The sequence below is a fragment of the Mastigoproctus giganteus genome, chromosome 13 (genome assembly GCF_048544385.1).
Source record: "Mastigoproctus giganteus isolate SK-2022 chromosome 13, ASM4854438v1, whole genome shotgun sequence".
Taxonomy (NCBI): domain Eukaryota; kingdom Metazoa; phylum Arthropoda; class Arachnida; order Uropygi; family Thelyphonidae; genus Mastigoproctus; species Mastigoproctus giganteus.
This window is the reverse complement of record NC_143587.1, coordinates 42,519,390-42,536,848: the sequence shown is the minus strand read 5'-3', so window position 1 is coordinate 42,536,848 and position 17,459 is coordinate 42,519,390. Positions and strand designations below refer to the sequence as shown.

General features: G+C 38.7%; 1 protein-coding gene across 1 annotated transcript in view; it reads left to right on the top strand.

The window, feature by feature from the left end:
• Positions 1-17,459, top strand: part of TppII (Tripeptidyl-peptidase II) — a 647,643-nt gene that overhangs the window by 535,196 nt on the left and 94,988 nt on the right. Inside the window, exon 25 of the mRNA XM_090387764.1 lies at positions 5,778-5,917. Within this exon, the coding sequence (XP_090243890.1) occupies positions 5,778-5,917 (140 nt within the window). The remainder of the gene's footprint in view (positions 1-5,777; positions 5,918-17,459) is intronic.

Here is a 17,459-nt window from a genome sequence, read left to right as displayed (position 1 = left end):
TTTGTATACATTTTTGTTGCAAGTTTTACCTTCGTCCTGAACCTGAATTGAGGTTTGAAAAAAGCACTACTCTAGTAATACTGGAGACAAAATTCTTGATATGCATATTTGATAAAAAGTTGGCATTTTTTCAATATATTCATCATCTCACACAAAATGCATGAGAAGAGCCAAATATCCTCCATGTTCTGTCTTCTACTCTATTGGGTATAGACCGGTGCACTTTACTCTGTCCATATCATACACTTGATATCAATGGTTCGACTGTTTATGATCCTGCTCAGATAGCTGACAAACTGAATGAATATTTTCCATCCACGTTCACACATGGGGAATTCGGGTAGGAAAGTGAAGGACAGAAGCCTATTACCCTCTAACAGGGAGCTTAATGATTTTGTTATAACTGAGAGCAAAGTGGAGGAGAAATTGTTGAAGTTAAACATGAGAAAGGCACCTGGGGTGGATGGGATCTATCCAGTTATATTAAAGGAGGCAGCAAAAGAAGTAAGCAAACCTTAGCCATAATTATGAGAGCATCCTTGGACTCAGGCGAAGTCCCCACTTACTGTAGATATGCAAATGTATCCCCAATTAAAAAAAGGGGATCAAAGGGTGACAAGTAATTACAGACCTGTTAGTTTAACTACTGTTCCAGGGAAAATAATGGGAGTCACTGGTTAAAGAAGCTTTGCAGAATCATCTAGACAAGACTAGTAGTAATTCAGACACAGCGTTGGGACACAGTATTTGTTAAGGGAAAGTCTTGTCTAACAAATTTGATTGGATACTATGATGTGGTTACAAAGGAATCAGATACAAAAAATAATTTTGATATCATATACTTGTATTTCAGGGAAGCTTTTGATACTGTTGTGCATGGAAGACTACTGTACAAATTGAAGCAGTGTTGTATTAAGGGCAAGTTACTACAATGATTAAAAGGAGGGTTGAGTGGGAGAAGACAGAGGGGTAATCAATGTATGCTGCTCTTTGTGGACTAATGTTATTAGTGGATTCCCCCAGGGTTTGATGTTGGGCCCACTGTTGTTTTGTATATTTATCAGTGATATTGATCAAAGTATACTAGGCTTAATATCCAAATTTGCCAATTACTAAGGTTGGCAGTGTTGTTAATGACAGTAATGGCAATGTGCACTACAATAGGATCTAGAAAAGTTGTGCAACTGGGCTGAGAAGTGGCAAGCCACTTCTCAGCTCCAAAGAAACATACCAATTGTGTGGTACTTCACTTAGGGTGGTAGAAAATGAAAAAGACCTTTGCAGACCAGCTGCCAGAGCTGGTCATGGGGTATTGTCAATGATATACAAGAATTTTGCTAGTAGGGAAAAGGTGATTATCCCTTTGTAGAAGGCAATGGTCAGCCCATGCCTTGAATACTGCATACAGGTCTGGAGGCCTCATTTTAGGAAGGATGTAGAGTTGCTTGAGCGAGTAAAGAGAAGGGCTACAAGATTGATGAAAGGAATTTTATTCTGGTGGGATTCTTCCTCTTGCTCAGATTATGAACCTGAGTGGGCATAAATTCAAATTGAGGAAAGACAGTTGTAGAATAGATGTGTGGAAATTTGCCTTTAGCCAGCGGATGGTTATTTGTAAAACAGACTTTCATCTGTTGTTGTAGAAGTTGACAGCTTTAATAAATTGAAGGAGAGAACCGAACAAACTTTTAGAGGGAATGGTATGTGAAATGGTTTTCTTTCTTTCTTTTTTTTTTTTTTTTTTTTGGCTGATGCTACACAAGTTTGCTTTCTTGCATCATATGCCTGTACTACTTGTGTAGTCAGATTAGATTATGAGTCTCAGGTATATGCATCTGCCAGAAATAGCATCCGTCATTTCCTTGACCCCATCCATCAATGGTTTATTTGCATTGCTGCTGTTGCAGACAGAACATCTGTCCAAAGCCAATATGTGGAACCAAATAAACCATTGTTGAAGATAATAAATCACTCAAACCTACGTTGGTTTAATTATGTTTATTTCCAAGTTGGAATTATGTACATACTGCACTCAAATGTTTTGTAGTAGTTTCTTACCACTTCTTCAGCTGTCTTTGCAATATCACCATCACAAAAGGTCAGCTAGGTTCTAGGTCACAAGAACTTGTGACCTAGGTGACTTCTTGACTTGTTGTGTAAACCACCGTGTTGCTTAATTGAAAACAGTTATCTCTACAGCATGTTTTTAAGCTGAAATCCCCTCCAGACATGGACATCCACAACTTGGGCAACCTTGGCATGCTCGTGTACCAGCATGTGACACCTCTCCATTAAGCACTGGATGAAATCTGTCTTCCATCTACTTTAGCCATTGTTCAGTACACTAAGCTGAACATTCTGACTTTTTGCCAGTGTACACAGATAGCTTTATGTTGGAATCAAGTGTGGTATCTGCTGTTGTCTTTTCTGTTTATTTTTAGGGAAAACCAGTTCTTAGCGGAGTGATATACAATGAATTTCTGTATAATTACCTCCTACGGGAATAAGGAAAAACTGGCATTATGTTGGAAGGACATTATATCAGTTGCTCATAATATCAGCAACAAAACAAGTAAAAGCTTGAACATTTAATGTAATTTTAATTACTGATACAATATATATAATCTTATTTATAATATGTACTACAGTATTAAACAAGAAAATTATGATTGCCAATTTTGCATTGAATGTAGAGTGCAATAAGTGTACAATAAATTTTAAATTTCACTACATGTGCTACATACCTATCGAGACCTAACAAGAAATTTTTTCATATTTTAAAATATGTCAAAACATGATTGTTTCAATGGCAGAGCATGTTTCAAAAGAAAATTATAAAGGTGCGTAATAACAGTTATTTCACTTTTGCTGTTAGGCTACACTTGAAAAAATTCAATATACAAGTTCTAATCCTTGATGAGCATCTTTCACTGAAACTTCTTGTTCAACCACAGTAATATTCACCACTATAAATTTCAGAAGATTCCATTACATCTGAAATGGTTCCTCTTCATTTGTGTCATGCACATCCTGAAACATTCATTGTCCACATCCACTTCTGCATAATCTTGGAAGCTTAAGTTTTTCTGTAAGTTTAGGTGATGATGCACCTGCTCAAATATTTCTTCGCTATTCTTGGACTATTCTTTGCAATTAATAGAGGAAGAAGCAATCAAAGCTTCACACATTGCATCCTTCATTCATCTTGAAATATTTGTTGTCCACATCCACTTCTGCATAATCTTGGAAGCTTAAGTTTTTCTGTAAGTTTAGGTGATGATGCAGCTGCTCAAATATTTCTTCCCTATTATTGGACTGTTCTTCGCAATTAATAGAGGAAGAAGCATGCAAAGCTTCACACATTGCATCCTTCAAGGCGATAAATCCAGCATGTTTAAAGCAGTTGGCGATCACTTTTTCATCAACTTTATCCCATGTTGAAACACAAATACGTTGCCTGCAGTTGTCAACTTCGCATTGAATTTTACTTTCAAGACATAGCACAATTTTGTTTAATAGCATTCTTCAGTAGTTGCTCTTAAAATTGGATTAAGTGGATTAAATTTTTCCATTTTTCTTGTTCATCCTGCGATCTAAATCTCTGATCCATTCTTCTTAGATTTGTGATGTCAACAATGCCTTTTTAAAAAATTGTCCAGTTTCATCAGCATTGAAGATAGCATTGCAGACATATTTCAGCAAAATATTTTTTTAAACATTTTTCTTTGCATTCCTTTGTAGCGTCAATGTCCATGGCTACACTTTTGCCACACACGTTTTTTTGAAAGACAGGCCACGACAAGTCTTAAATTTCTATAACCATCCATCTGAACTTTTAAATTCTTCAATATCCATTCAATGTGCAAATGATTCAGCTGTAGCGTTTAAAACATTACCGTCTGCGGGAATGTTTTTTTTTTTTATACTTCATCATTAGCCATTCCAATCTCATTGCCCTTTGTACTTGCTCCAACAACTCTACACCCTTCCTAAAATGAGGCTTCCAGACCGACCTGTATACAGTACTAAGGATTTGGACTCACCATTGCCATATACAATAGAATAGTCACCTCCCCATCGCTTATAGCAAAATTTCTATATATCATAGACAAAACCCCATGTGCTGTTCTGGCAGCTGTCTACAAGGACAGTACATGGGGTTTTTGTCTATGATATACTGTGGGATTACCACCACCCATATGCAGTACTTTAAACCTCAATTGCCATTTCTCAGCCCACCTGCCTAATTTTTATAGATCTTGTTGTAGTAACATACCATCATTACTATCATTAACCATCCTGCCAACCTTTGATCTTTGTATCATCTGCAAACTTGGACATTAAACCTGATGCCTTCATCAGTATCGTTAATAAATATAGAAAACAGTAATGGGCCCAACACCGAACCCTGGGGAACTAAACTAATAACATTAGTCCACAAAGAGAGCAGTGCCTGTTAATAACAGCTTTGTTTTCTACTCAACCATCCCTTCATCCATAACAGTAACTTGCCCTTAATGCCTTACTGCTCCAGTTTGTATAGCAGTCTGTTATGTGCAACAGCAAAAGCTTTCCTGAAATCTAAGTATATGATATCAAAGTTATTTTTTGCATCCAGTTCCTTTGTTACTATATAAGTATCCAATCAAATTGATCAGACAAGATTGCCCCTTGACAGATCCATGCTGTGACTGAAGCTATGCCCCTGTCTAGATGGCTGTGCATTAGTTCTTTAACCAGTGACCCCATTATTTTTCCTGAAACAGACATTAAGTTAACAGATCTGTAATTGTTCATGTCACTCTTTGATTCCCCTTTGTGAATTGGGGATACATTTGTACACCTCCAGTTCATGGGGTTTCTCCTGGATCCAAGTATGCTCTCATAATTATGTCTAAGGGTCTGCTTATTTCCTTAGCTACCTCCCTTAATATAATTAGATAGATCCCATCCATCCCAGGTACCTTTCTTACATTTAACTTCAGCAATTTCTCTTCCACTTTTTTTAAATTTCAGCTCCCTTTCAAACACTTCCTCATTTAGGGCTTGGGACATGTCCAAAGTCTCTACCAGTGATTTAAGCACCAGCTGGGGCTTTCAAATCACATCACTCTTCTTCCTCACTGCTTTCATCTTCTTTTCTTTGACATCATCAAAACTCTTCTTTCACGTCATGCGCCAGACTTAGTCCTCCACAGCCCCTTTTCATTCTATGAATGAAATGCCTTTCTGGTCTTTCACTGCATCAGGTAACAGCTTCCTCCAGCACACATTCCAAGATGCTAGTTTGATTCCATCTAGAGAGTCCTCCAAGTTACAGTCAGTGAAGTACTTTTCCAGCAGTTACTCTCTATCTGTTCAAGAATTCTTGCAAATGTAATACAACTCAAATGTTCTGATGAGCACTTATCCATTGGTTTTTTTAGGGTCTCATCTATGCCTCTGCAACATAAGTTATGATTTTGTTGTTACATTTGTAGCTATATAAATGCTACAAATGTAACATGGGCTTGCAGAAGAAATACTTATGAATAATCAAAACTGAAAATTTTAAATTGGTATACTGTACAAAGATGTGATCCATGAATGCTGAGTTTGTGGAGAGTTAAACTTTATTGGTTTGAAAGAAAATTCAAGCTGGTCTATCTAAATTTAATTTATTCTTTTTAATGTCATTGTTTTTGTTAATAAATTTTTGAAATTAAAATGTCATTTTTGAATTACCCCCTATATATTTCAATAGGGTTTCTTTTAATTCGTTTCAATTTATTTCATAGGATTCCTACCAGTTCAAATATATTATTCCAGAATTGCCAAAGAAAGTATCTACCTCCAAAAATTCACAAGACAAGGAAAGAAATCTGGAAGAAGAATTCATGGAAGCTCTGCGAGATTTAAAAGTTTCCTGGGTTGCTAAGTATTGAATTTATATTTAATAATTCTCTCTATCTCCAAAAATCTACTTTATACAGGAGTTATATACTTATACATTCAAGGAAATGCCCTTCAAATTAAAAGAACACGCCCTTCAAATTAAAAGAACACAGTTAATTCCTTATGATGATCCACCTGTATAATCTGATAAACATAAAATTTTGAAAATAGTTTTTTTCTATAAGTGTCAACCGCAAACATGAAAAGTTATTTGAACTTATAGTATTCTCATAACGTACATGGGTTTTGAGTTTGTTTGTTTTTTTTTTAATTTTTTTATGGAAACCCCAAACACGAGAGGTATTAGAACCTACAGTACTTAGTACTGTGCTTCGATTGGAGGTTGAGAAGATGAAAGGAGATATTTGTTGGCGTTAGACTTGAACTTCTGTAGACTGTAATTTTCAAGAAATATGTATGAAGGAAGGTTGTTCCAGGAAACAGCAGTTGAATGAATAAACCAGGAAGATAAAAAGTTGGTTCTGTGAGTTTGAAGTTGGACAGTAAATGGATATTGGCTGGTGGCAGCACGTGTTCGAACTGTTTTGAAAGAGAGAGCAGGAATTATAGAAGCCAATTCAGAAGAACAGTGCCCATGGAAGTAACTGTAGAAGAGGCATGCAGCAGAAACAATGTCTGTGAGACAGTGAGTGGAGAGAGACTGTTAGAGATGAGTCATTAATTAACCTAACTGCCCTCTTCTGAATGGAATCTAGAAGCCTGAAGGTACTGGGGGTATTGCCCCAGATGTGGGAACAATATTCCATGGTAGGGTGGATTTGCGATTTGTACAGAGTGAACAGCTGTTTGAAAGAAAAGTAACACTGAGAGTAAAAAGAGAAAACCAAGTTTTTAGATGCAGAGGAAGCAATATTTGTAATGTGCTTGTGCCAAGAGAGATTAGAAGTCAGGGTAATCCCCAAAAGAGATATATCATTTTGCCTAGAAATCGAAGTGTCACTAAAGATAAGCATAGGAGCAGAAGAATCCTTTTTGCGAGATATAAGACAAGACCGAGTTTTAGAAGGATTGAAATCAACTAAGTTGTCTTTGCCCCACTGGAGATTGGCATTTAAGGAATTGGTAGCGGATATTTGAGAAGTTGAAGCTGATTGAGCAGGGCAAGGCTTCTCAAAATGGAAAGTGGAATGCAGTGTGCTATCATCGGCAAAACTATGGATAGGATTTCCAGTCCATGGAAGAAAATCATTATTATACAAGAGGAGAAGAGTGAGGGGAAAGAACTGAACCTTGGGGGACACCAGCATTAATGGAGAAGTTAGAAGACAGAGCCATCTATCATCACCCTCAGTGATCAGAGAGAAAGCTGGATAACCAATTACAAAAAACAGTTGGCAAACCATAATATGGAAGCTTGTTTAGAAGACCTTTAGAATATCAAACACGATCGAAAGCACGATCGACATCATTGAGATTAGAATTGAGACCACGTATATTTGTGAAATGGACTAGGAAGTGTTTGGGAGGTTTAGATCTTTTCGCAGATAAACTTACTCTGAGTTTGACAATTCATGGTGTATTCAATTGTAAGAGAAAGTGGGGGGGGGGGACATGCTGTGTGAAGTAATGAAATTTTTCGATATGGCATACACATCGTAAGAATATACCCAGATCCTTGACATAATGTGGCCTCGACAATGCCCCCACGTACACACTAGTTGGACTCTCTCCAGTCATTATCTGGCAGGGTTGAGATAGCAAGATTATACATTAGCTGATCTGGAAGCCTCTTGAAGAGTTACCAATAGGTTCGGTCCGGTGTACTAACTAGTGGCCAGCCTGTGAACACTGTTTTAGAGCTGTACCCTTGAAATGTAAGGAAGTTTGGATCTTGCCATGATGTTCATCATAACCTCAGAAGTCATCAGTCACACTGCATGATTGAAGAGATGGGGAAGAGTTGACCCGAACTTAGCTCTGGAGACTAAACATTGGTTCCACCACTTCAATCCTCCAATAAGCAAAGTGGTGGTATTGCCTGGTAACACAGAGGTACGGCATTCCTCCATGTGGTGTGGCAGCCAAACCTCGACTCCTGCTTATGTTGGTTCACACCTGGGTGGTCACCCACAGTGTGCTTGTGCATGGAAGTTATACCCAGAATTACTAACAGTCCCACCATTGTGAAGGTCCAAGCAGAGGATTTGGCTGTCACGGACCGTCTGGACTTCGCCGAAATTGGGTCCACTTGACTTGAATGTCACCCAAATATCAGTTCCATCAGCATTTTAGACTTCCACATAGCCATTATAGCTTGTCTAGCACATCTCAGAGGATGTCTGTGACAACCTTAAGGACCAAGTCGAAAGACTTAATCCAAAAAAACTTTTCTTCTTCGTACAAGTGAAGAAGAAAAGTTTTTTGGTAGGTTTTGGAGATGAACTGTGAATGGATGCTGACTAGCTGATGCACATTCAGCTTAATTTGGAAGAAAGAAGTGGAATTACTAATAATAATGCAGAATAACAATACACATACATGGAGTATGAACACACCTGCTTCCAACATCTGTAGTCCTTTCTGATGAATTTTTGGGTGTAATTTCTGACAAAGTTACATAGTAGTCGTCTCTGGTTATCCTCCAAGTGGGACATGATCAGCAGCAAGAATGTCTCATCTTAAGCCATGATGAGCATTTGTTTCACCCTTTGATTGTTGCTGGTAACATTTAGAGAGGCATGACAGACATGGATGCTTTCACTGAACTGATTGTGACTTCAGTTCACAGTCACAACAATGGCAACAGTGTATTTTAAAAACTTTTCATCTTGTCAGTAACATAAAACTGCTCTGCAATTTCTTTAAGCTTTCTTCATTGTTCATCTGACAGCAGATGTAGAACCCATTAGATGGTGACCTTTCATTTTTGTAACACCTCATTTAAACTTCGTTGAAGAGATGATTTTGGTATTCCAGATTCATTGGCTATTTCTTCATAAGTCATACATCTGGCTTTCATCAGAATGGTTGTAATAATGACTGGCAATGTGTTGTCTGTAGATTATTTTCTCTGTCACCTGAGCAAAATGCAAGTTAAGGCATAAGAAAATACAAAGAATTAAAGGTGGAATGTAAGAATATTACAGGAATACAAAGTGGAAGAAGAGTTTAAGAAAGAAACAAACAGATGCAATACTTGAAACAAAAAGACCAAATCAAATAGAATATAGTATAAGAGACTCTGGAAGATACAGCAAACAAAGTATTGAACCCATGAGACTACGACTAAGAAAGCCGTGGATAACAAGTAAAATTCTCGACTTGATTTTAGAAAGAAACAAAGCCAAAAAGAAGAATACAGCAGGCCCTTGTTATAATGCAGTTTGCTTTACGCTGATTTGCTATAACGCTGTTCTTATATTATAACCTGTACCTGACTATAATGCTGTCACAAATCACTATAATGCTCTTTTACAGATTTCATTTTTGGCATATTTAACAAAATCGTTTCATTTGATGGAGTCAACAGCTTGAAAATGAATAGCAAAACAACATTAAAATGTTTCCCATACTCAGTGAAATTTTCTCTTGCACTAATTTAATTGCAGTACAGTGACTTGTTACATAGTTCCAAGATCAACATTTTAAAAAATGATCAAGTATATTGCTTGTAATATTTGCGTTATATGCATTTGTCCGAAGTCTAATCATCACTCAGTACAGTATTAGACATTGTGCGTAATAGACAGTTTATTCGAACGTTGTATCATAATTAATGCAACCAACACAGTTACATTTTTGAAGAGTTAATAATGGCAGATAAGATTGAAAAAACAACGACGTCTGGATGCAGTACAAAGACTATAAATGTAAGAAAAAGACTGAATTTGAAAATTAAAGTAGATGTTTCGAAGCGAATCAATTCCGGTCAATGACAGGTTTATGTCAGATGTGTGCCATAATTTAGGACTGGCAAGTTTAACTGTAAGAACAATCATAAAAAATAAAGAATTAATTTTAGCAGCGAGAAAAACAGCTGTTCCACTGCAAGCAACAGATTGGTCCACTGGATATTGATGGTTCAACTGTTGATGATCCTGCTCAGGTGGCTAACAAACTAAATGAATATTTTGCATCTACATTGACCCATGAGGAGTTATTCGGGGAGTGTAATGCCAAAGGTGAGTTAAACTCTGGCAGTAAGCTGGATGATTTTGTAATAACTGAGAGGAAAGTGGAGGAGAAATTGTTGAAGATGAACATAAAAAAGGCACCCAGGGTGGACGGTATCTATCCAGTTATATTAAAGGAAGCAGCAAAGGAAGTAAGCAAACCCTTAGCCATAATTATGAGAGTTTCTTTGGACTCAGGGGAGGTACCCATGGAATAGAGATGTGAAAATGTGACCCCAAGTCACCAAGGAGGATCAAGGGCAACACAAGCAATTATAGACTTGTTAGTTTAACTTCTGTTCCAGGAAAATTAATGGAGGCACTGGTTAAAGAAGCACTGCAGGATCATCTAGACAAGACTTCAGTTATAGCTCTGACGCAGCATAGTTTTATTAAGGGAAAGTCTTGCCTGACCAATTTGATTGGATACTATGATGTGGTCACAAAGGAACTGGATCTAGGGAATAACTTTGATATCATATATTTGGATCTTAGAAAGGACACTTTTGATACTGTTGCACATGGAAGACTGCTGCACAAATTGGAGCAGTGTGGCATTGGAGGCAAATTGCTGCTATGGATAAAGGGGTGGTTGAGGGGGAGAAGACAGAGAGTGGTAATCAATGGACACTGCTCATCATGGACTAATGTTATTAGTGGAGTCCCTCAGGGTTCAGTATTGGGTCCATTGTTGTTTTCTGTATTTATAAATGATATTGATGATGGTATATCAAGCTTAATGTCTAAGTTTGCAGACGATACAAAGGTTGGCAGGATTATTAAGGACACTAATGACAGTACGCTGTTGCAACAGGATCTAGAAAAGTTGAGCAGATGGGCTGAGAGGTGGAAAATGAAGTTTAACATTGACAAATGTAAAGTACTACATATGGGAAGCAGCAACCCCGGAGTGATGTATCAACTCTGTGGTACTACATTAACAGTGGTAGAGAACGAAAAGGACCTGGGGTAATTGTGCAGGAAGATGTGAAGTTTTCTGAGCAGTGCAGATGGTCTGCAAGAGTAGCTCATAGTGTCTTGTCAATGATATACAGGAATTTTTCTAGCAGGGATAAGGAGGTGATTATCCCCTTATATAAGGCAATGGTCAGGCCACGCCTTGTCTACAGGTCTGGAGGCCTCATTTTAAGAAGGATGTAGAGCTGTTGGAATGAGAAGAGAGAAGGGCAACAAGATTAGTGAATGGAACAAAGGGTTGCTCTTATGAAGAAAGGCTTAAATTTTGCAAATTACAGTGTCTGGAGACTAGGCACCTGAGAGGTGATCTGATTGAGGTGTGTAAAGCCTTCAATAATTTGAGCATGTTCAATGCTGGTGAAATTCTTCCTCTTGCTCAGAATAACCATTTGAGGGGGCATAAATTCAAATTGAGGAAAGACAGACGTTGGATAGATGTGAGGAAGTTTGCCTTTAGCCAGAGGATGGTTGGTTGGTGGAACAGACTTCCATCCTTTGTTGTGGAAAGTTGATAGCCTAAATAAATTTAAGACTGAGCTGGACAGGTACTTGGAACGAACAGAGGGGTGAAATGGGAGTGCGTTTTTTTTTTTTTTTTTTTTTTGGCTGATGCATTAGCATTAGTAGAGGCATCAGATGCCTCTACTAATGCTAATGCCAACTAGGGCTAGGCCAGCTGTTAGGATTGAAATGGAGAGACTTTAACTAATTTTATTGAAGATAATATCCAATGCAGAATTCGGCTAAGTTAAATATTATAAAATAAAAAAGAGAGAGAGAGAGAGATTAGCCTATATGATGATCTGAAGAAAACTCACCTAAAAAAAAAAATGTGGAACCATTTAAAAACTAGTAAGGGTTGGTTGAATAGATTTAAAATCCAGGGAAATGCTGCAAGTGCAGATCAAGGAGCCGAAACTTTCAAAAAAGAACTTGTTAAAATTATTGAAGACGGCTCTTATGTGTTATTCTTCTCAACAAGTTTTTAACATAGATGAAGCAGGACTTTTTTGGAAACGAATGCCTAAAAAAAGTTTTATATTGTAAGAAGAAAAAAACATGCCAGGTTTCAAAACTTTATTTGTTGGGTGGTAACGCTGCAGGGGATTTAAAATTAAAACCTCTTTTAGTTTACCAGGGAGAGGGCCAAAGTACAACCCAAAATCGACACGTTTTTCTTGATTAAATTCATCAATTAAATTAAATTCATAATTTTAATTGGAATTTTAAGTTTAATTTTGATCCGTAAGTAGTTACCACGTAATTACATACGTATGTAATGCAGTATATTTTATATGTACAAATATTTGAATATTAAATATTTTGACCGACACTTGTGTGTCTTTTCACTACCGTTTATTATTGATTATTTCCTGTGACACCAATCGCAACTCGCAAATACACATGTTGACTTATGGGAATGTGGTGCTCGTTTAGCACTCTGTTTTTCTGGAATGAATTATCAGCGTTAAGTGGAGGGGGGGATCACCTGTACAGCCTAAGGACAAAAACAGTGCAGAAGTCTAAGAAATAAAGTGACTGAGAGATGCAGAAGGGCAAAGTAAAAGTGAGTGGATGACATATGCAAGGAAGTTGAAGATAAAGGAAGTTGTATAAAGGGAACTCGTAGAAAACACTAGATACCGAAAAAATAAATATAGCGTTATAACTGTTTTGGGATATAACTTAAGGATTTAATTTTTGTTTTGAAATTTTATTGAATTAAATCGGAATCATGACTCTGACCAGAGCAGCAAAGCAAAACGCTCAAGATAATGGGAGTGCTGTGGTTCAGGGGAGAACTGAGGGGGTCAGTTGCCCTCTGAATCACAGTCTTTTAAAATGCACTGTTTGCTTGATGTTTGCGGAGCAATCGGGTACGGGACATGATACTGCCAAGGGGGATGTCTTTGTGTGTGCACGATGTAAGGAGTGCAAGGAAATCAGACGACAACTCAGCGTTGTTATGGGCCTTTATGAGAGCTTGAAGGACAGGGTGGATGCCCTCGAAGGAAATAAATTGAGGGGCCCATCAAGCTCTCAGCTGCCCACATCAACGCCAGAGCTTGCACTTGGTCATCAGGCAACACAGAGGCAGCCCCCTAGGCAGAATGCGCTGGTCCCACAGGAACTAGTAGTTGTTGGTGACTCTATTGTCAGGGAAACGGGGAACATGCTTTGTAAAAAGGATAGGTGGAATAGGACCAGGGTATGTCTGCCAGGGGCAAAGGTTGATGACGTTGTAGAGCGGATATCATCTTTTAAGGGCACAAAAGGTGATATAGTTGTACACGTCGGCACTAATGATATTAAGAGTAGGAGACCGGCGGAATTACTTAGCAAGTACAGGTCACTGTTGAAAAAAAGCCGTGAATTAGGGTTGAATTTGAAAGTGTCTGCAATTCTGCCCAGACACGATAGGAGGGAGTATATGATGAGAGCCTTGTCGATCAATTCGGCCCTGGAGGGATTGTGCAAGGCTCAGGGGGTAGAATTTTTTTCAGCCTGGACTGTACTTGTTAACAGGAGAGATTGCTTCTACAGGGATGGGATACACTTAAATACAAAGGGAGCAAGAATTTTTTCTGATGCTGTCGAGGCGGTGTTAGGTGGGTCGGAAAGCTGCTAGTTGGGGGGGGGAATACAAGGACTAATAGATTAACAGTAGCCACTGGCAGAGGTGGAAGTGATTCTTGCACTGCTTCTATTGAAATGAGCAGAAGCCTGAAAAACAAGATGCAGGATATTTCAGAGACTGCTGGGAGTCATTGCGGTACAAGTAAACACATGGGTTGTGTTAGGGTAGCTAAGAATAGAAACAGGTGCATGTATACCTGCGTGTACACCAATGCTAGCAGTTTGGTAAATAAATTTGATGAATTTGAGGTATTGCTCAAAACATCAAAGGCAGATATTGTTCGGATATCAGAGACGTAGTGTCACACAGATATAAGTAATGCGGAACTGGAATTTGGGGAATACAATGTGTATAGAACGGATAGACAGGACAGGAGGGGAGGAGGGGTTATGCTATTAGTTAAAAAACACATAAAATCCAAGGAAGTGAAGCCAGTCGACATCGCTGGACAGTGCAGTGTCGAGTCAGTTTGGTGTGACATAAGCATTGGGAGATCAAAATTTAGAGTAGGAGTGTGCTATAGGCCTAATGACTCTGATGAGTATAATAAGATATTGTACAGGGAAATAGAGTGGGCCAGTAAATCAGAGAGTCTTATAATGGGGGATTTTAATTTCCCAGATATTGACTGGAATTTGTGGATTGGTCACTCGCACACTAGCAAGGCTTTTGTGGATTTATTGGATGATTGTTTTCTACATCAGCATGTTCGTGAGGCAACAAGAGGGAGCAATACTCTTGATCTGATTATCAGTAGTGATTCTTCATGCATTAAGAATCTGCAGATAAATGAACCACTAGGTGGCAGTGATCACAGTGTGTTGAAGTGGGATTTACTCAGGGAGGTAACTACCATCAGAGGTAAAGGGAAGGGTTTTTGTTTTCGTAAAGGCGACTATGATGGTCTGAGACAGTATTTAAATTCTATACAGTGGGACCAACTGATGATGTTACCAACAGCAAACTCAAAATGGGAAGCATTCAAGGAACTAATCTTGGAGGCTACCAGGCTTTACATACCAACTAAGAAATATTGTTCACAGTTTAGGCCTAAATGGTTGTCAGATGAACTAATGAGACATGTGGCAGAGAAGAAAAATGCATGGGATACATACAAATTAATGGGTGACATGGAAGCCTATGATAGATATAAGTTGGTCTGTAACCAAGTCACAAAGGAGATTAGGCAGGCAAAGGCAGACTACAAAAAATCCTTGGCAAAGGATGCAAAGATAAACATAAAAGAGTTCTTTACGTATTTAAACTCAAGAAGGAAATGGATGAATCAGATTGGTCCACTTGATATTGATGGGTCAACTGTTGATGATCCTGCTCAGGTAGCTAACAAACTAAATGAATATTTTGCATCGACATTCACACATGAGGAGTTATTCAGCGAGGGGAATGCCAGAGGTGTATTCAACTCTAGTAGTAAGCTACAGAATCTTGAAATAACTGGGAGTAAAGTGGAGGAGAAACTGTTGAAGATAAACACAAGAAAGGCACCCGGGTGGATGGGATCTATCCAGTTATATTAAAGGAGGCAGCAAAGGAAGTAAGGAAACCCCTAGCCATAATTATGAGAGCTTCTTTGGACTCAGGGGAGGTACCCATAGACTGGAGATTAGCAGAGGCATTTGATGCAAGAAAGCAAGCTTGTGCAACATCAGCCAAAAAAAAAAAAAAAAAAAAAAAAAAAAGTAACATAAATAAATAAAAATAACCACTTCCACTTCACCCCTCTGTTCGTTCGAAATACCTGTCCAGCTGAGCCTTAAACTTATTTAGGCTATCAACTTCCACGACAAGGGATGGAAGTCTGTTCCACCTACCAACCACCCGCTGGCTAAAGGCAAATTTCCGCACATCTATCCTACATCTGTCTTTCCTCAATTTGAATTTATGCCCTCTCAGGTGATTATTCTGAGCAAGAGGAAGAATCCCATCAGCATTGAGCATGCTCAAACCATTGAAGGCTTTGTACACCTCTATCAGATCACCTCGCTGGTGCCTAGTTTCTAGACACTGTAATTCGCAAAACTTAAGCCTTTCTTCGTAAGAGCACCCCTTTGTCCCATTCACCAATCTAGTTGCCCTTCTCTGTACTCGTTCCAGCAGCTCTACATCCTTTTTGAAATGAGGCCTCCAGGCCTGTATACAGTACTCTAGGTGTGGCCTGACCATTGCCTTATACAAGGGAATAATCACCTCCTTATCCCTGCTAGAAAAATTCATATATATCATCGACAATACACCATGCAGTCTGCACTGCTCAGAGAACTTCATATCTGCCTGCACAACCACCCCCAGGTTCCTTTCATTCTCTACCACTGTCAGTGTAGTACCACAGAGTTGATACGTTGCTCTGGGGTTGCTGTTTCCCATATGTAGTACTTTACATTTGTCAATGTTAAACTTCATTTGCCACCTCTCAGCCCATCTGCTCAACCTTTCCAGATCCTGTTGCAGCAGCATAGTGTCAGTAGTGTCCTTGACAACCCTGGCAACCTTCGTATCGTCTGCAAACTTGGACATTAAGCTTGATATACCATCATCAATATCATTTATAAATACAGAGAACAATAAAGGACCCAATACTGAACCCTGAGGGACTCCACTAATAACATTAGTCCACGATGAGAAGTGTCCATTGATTACCACTCTCTATCTTCTCCCCCTCAACCACCCCTTTATCCATAGCAGTAATTTGCCTCCAATGCCACACTGCTCCAATTTGTGCAGCAGTCTTCCATGTGCAACAGTATCAAAAGCCTTTCTAAGATCCAAGTATATAATATCAAAGTTATTCCCTGCATCCAGTTCTTTTGTGACTGCATCATAGTATCCAATCAAATTGGTCAGGCAAGACTTACCCTTAACAAAACCATGCTGTGTCCTAGCTATAACTGAAATCTTGTCTAGATGATCCTGCAGTGCTTCTTTAACCAGTGCCTCCATTAATTTTCCGGGAACAGAAGTTAAACTCACAGGTCTATAATTACTTGTCTCAGCCTTTGATCCCCCTTTGTGAATTGGGGTCACATTTGCACATCTCCAGTCCATGGGTACCTCCCCTGAGTCCAAGGAAGCTCTCATAATTATGGCTAAGGGTTTGCTTACTTCCTTTGCTACCTCCTTTAATATAACTGGATAGATCCCATCCACCCCAGGTGCCTTTCTTGTGTTTATCTTCAACAATTTCTCCTCCACTTTGCTCTCAGTTATTACAAGATTCTCTAGCTTACTGCTAGAGTTGAATACACCTCTGGCATTCCCCTCGCTGAATAACTCCTCATGTGTGAATGTCGATGCAAAATATTCATTTAGTTTGTTAGCTACCTGAGCAGGGTCATCAACAGTTGACCCATCGATCTCAAGTGGACCAATCTGATTCATCCCCTTCCTTCTAGAGTTTACATAAGTAAAGAACTCTTTGCTGTTTTTCTTCGCATCCCTTGCCAAGGATCTCTCGTAATCTGCCTTTGCCTGCCTAACCTCCTTTGTAACTTGGTTACAGATCAACTTGTATCTATCATAGGCTTCTGTGTCACGTGTTAATTTGTATGTATCCCATGCATTTTTCTTCTCTGCCATATGCCTCATTAGTTCATCTGACATCCATTTAGGCCTAAACCTTGAACAATATTTCTTAGTTGGTATGTAAAGCCTAGTAGCTTCCAAGATAAGTTCTTTGAATGCTTCCCATTTTGAATTTGCTGTTGGCAATATCATCAGTTGATCCCACTGTATAGAATTTAAATACTGTCTCAGTCCAT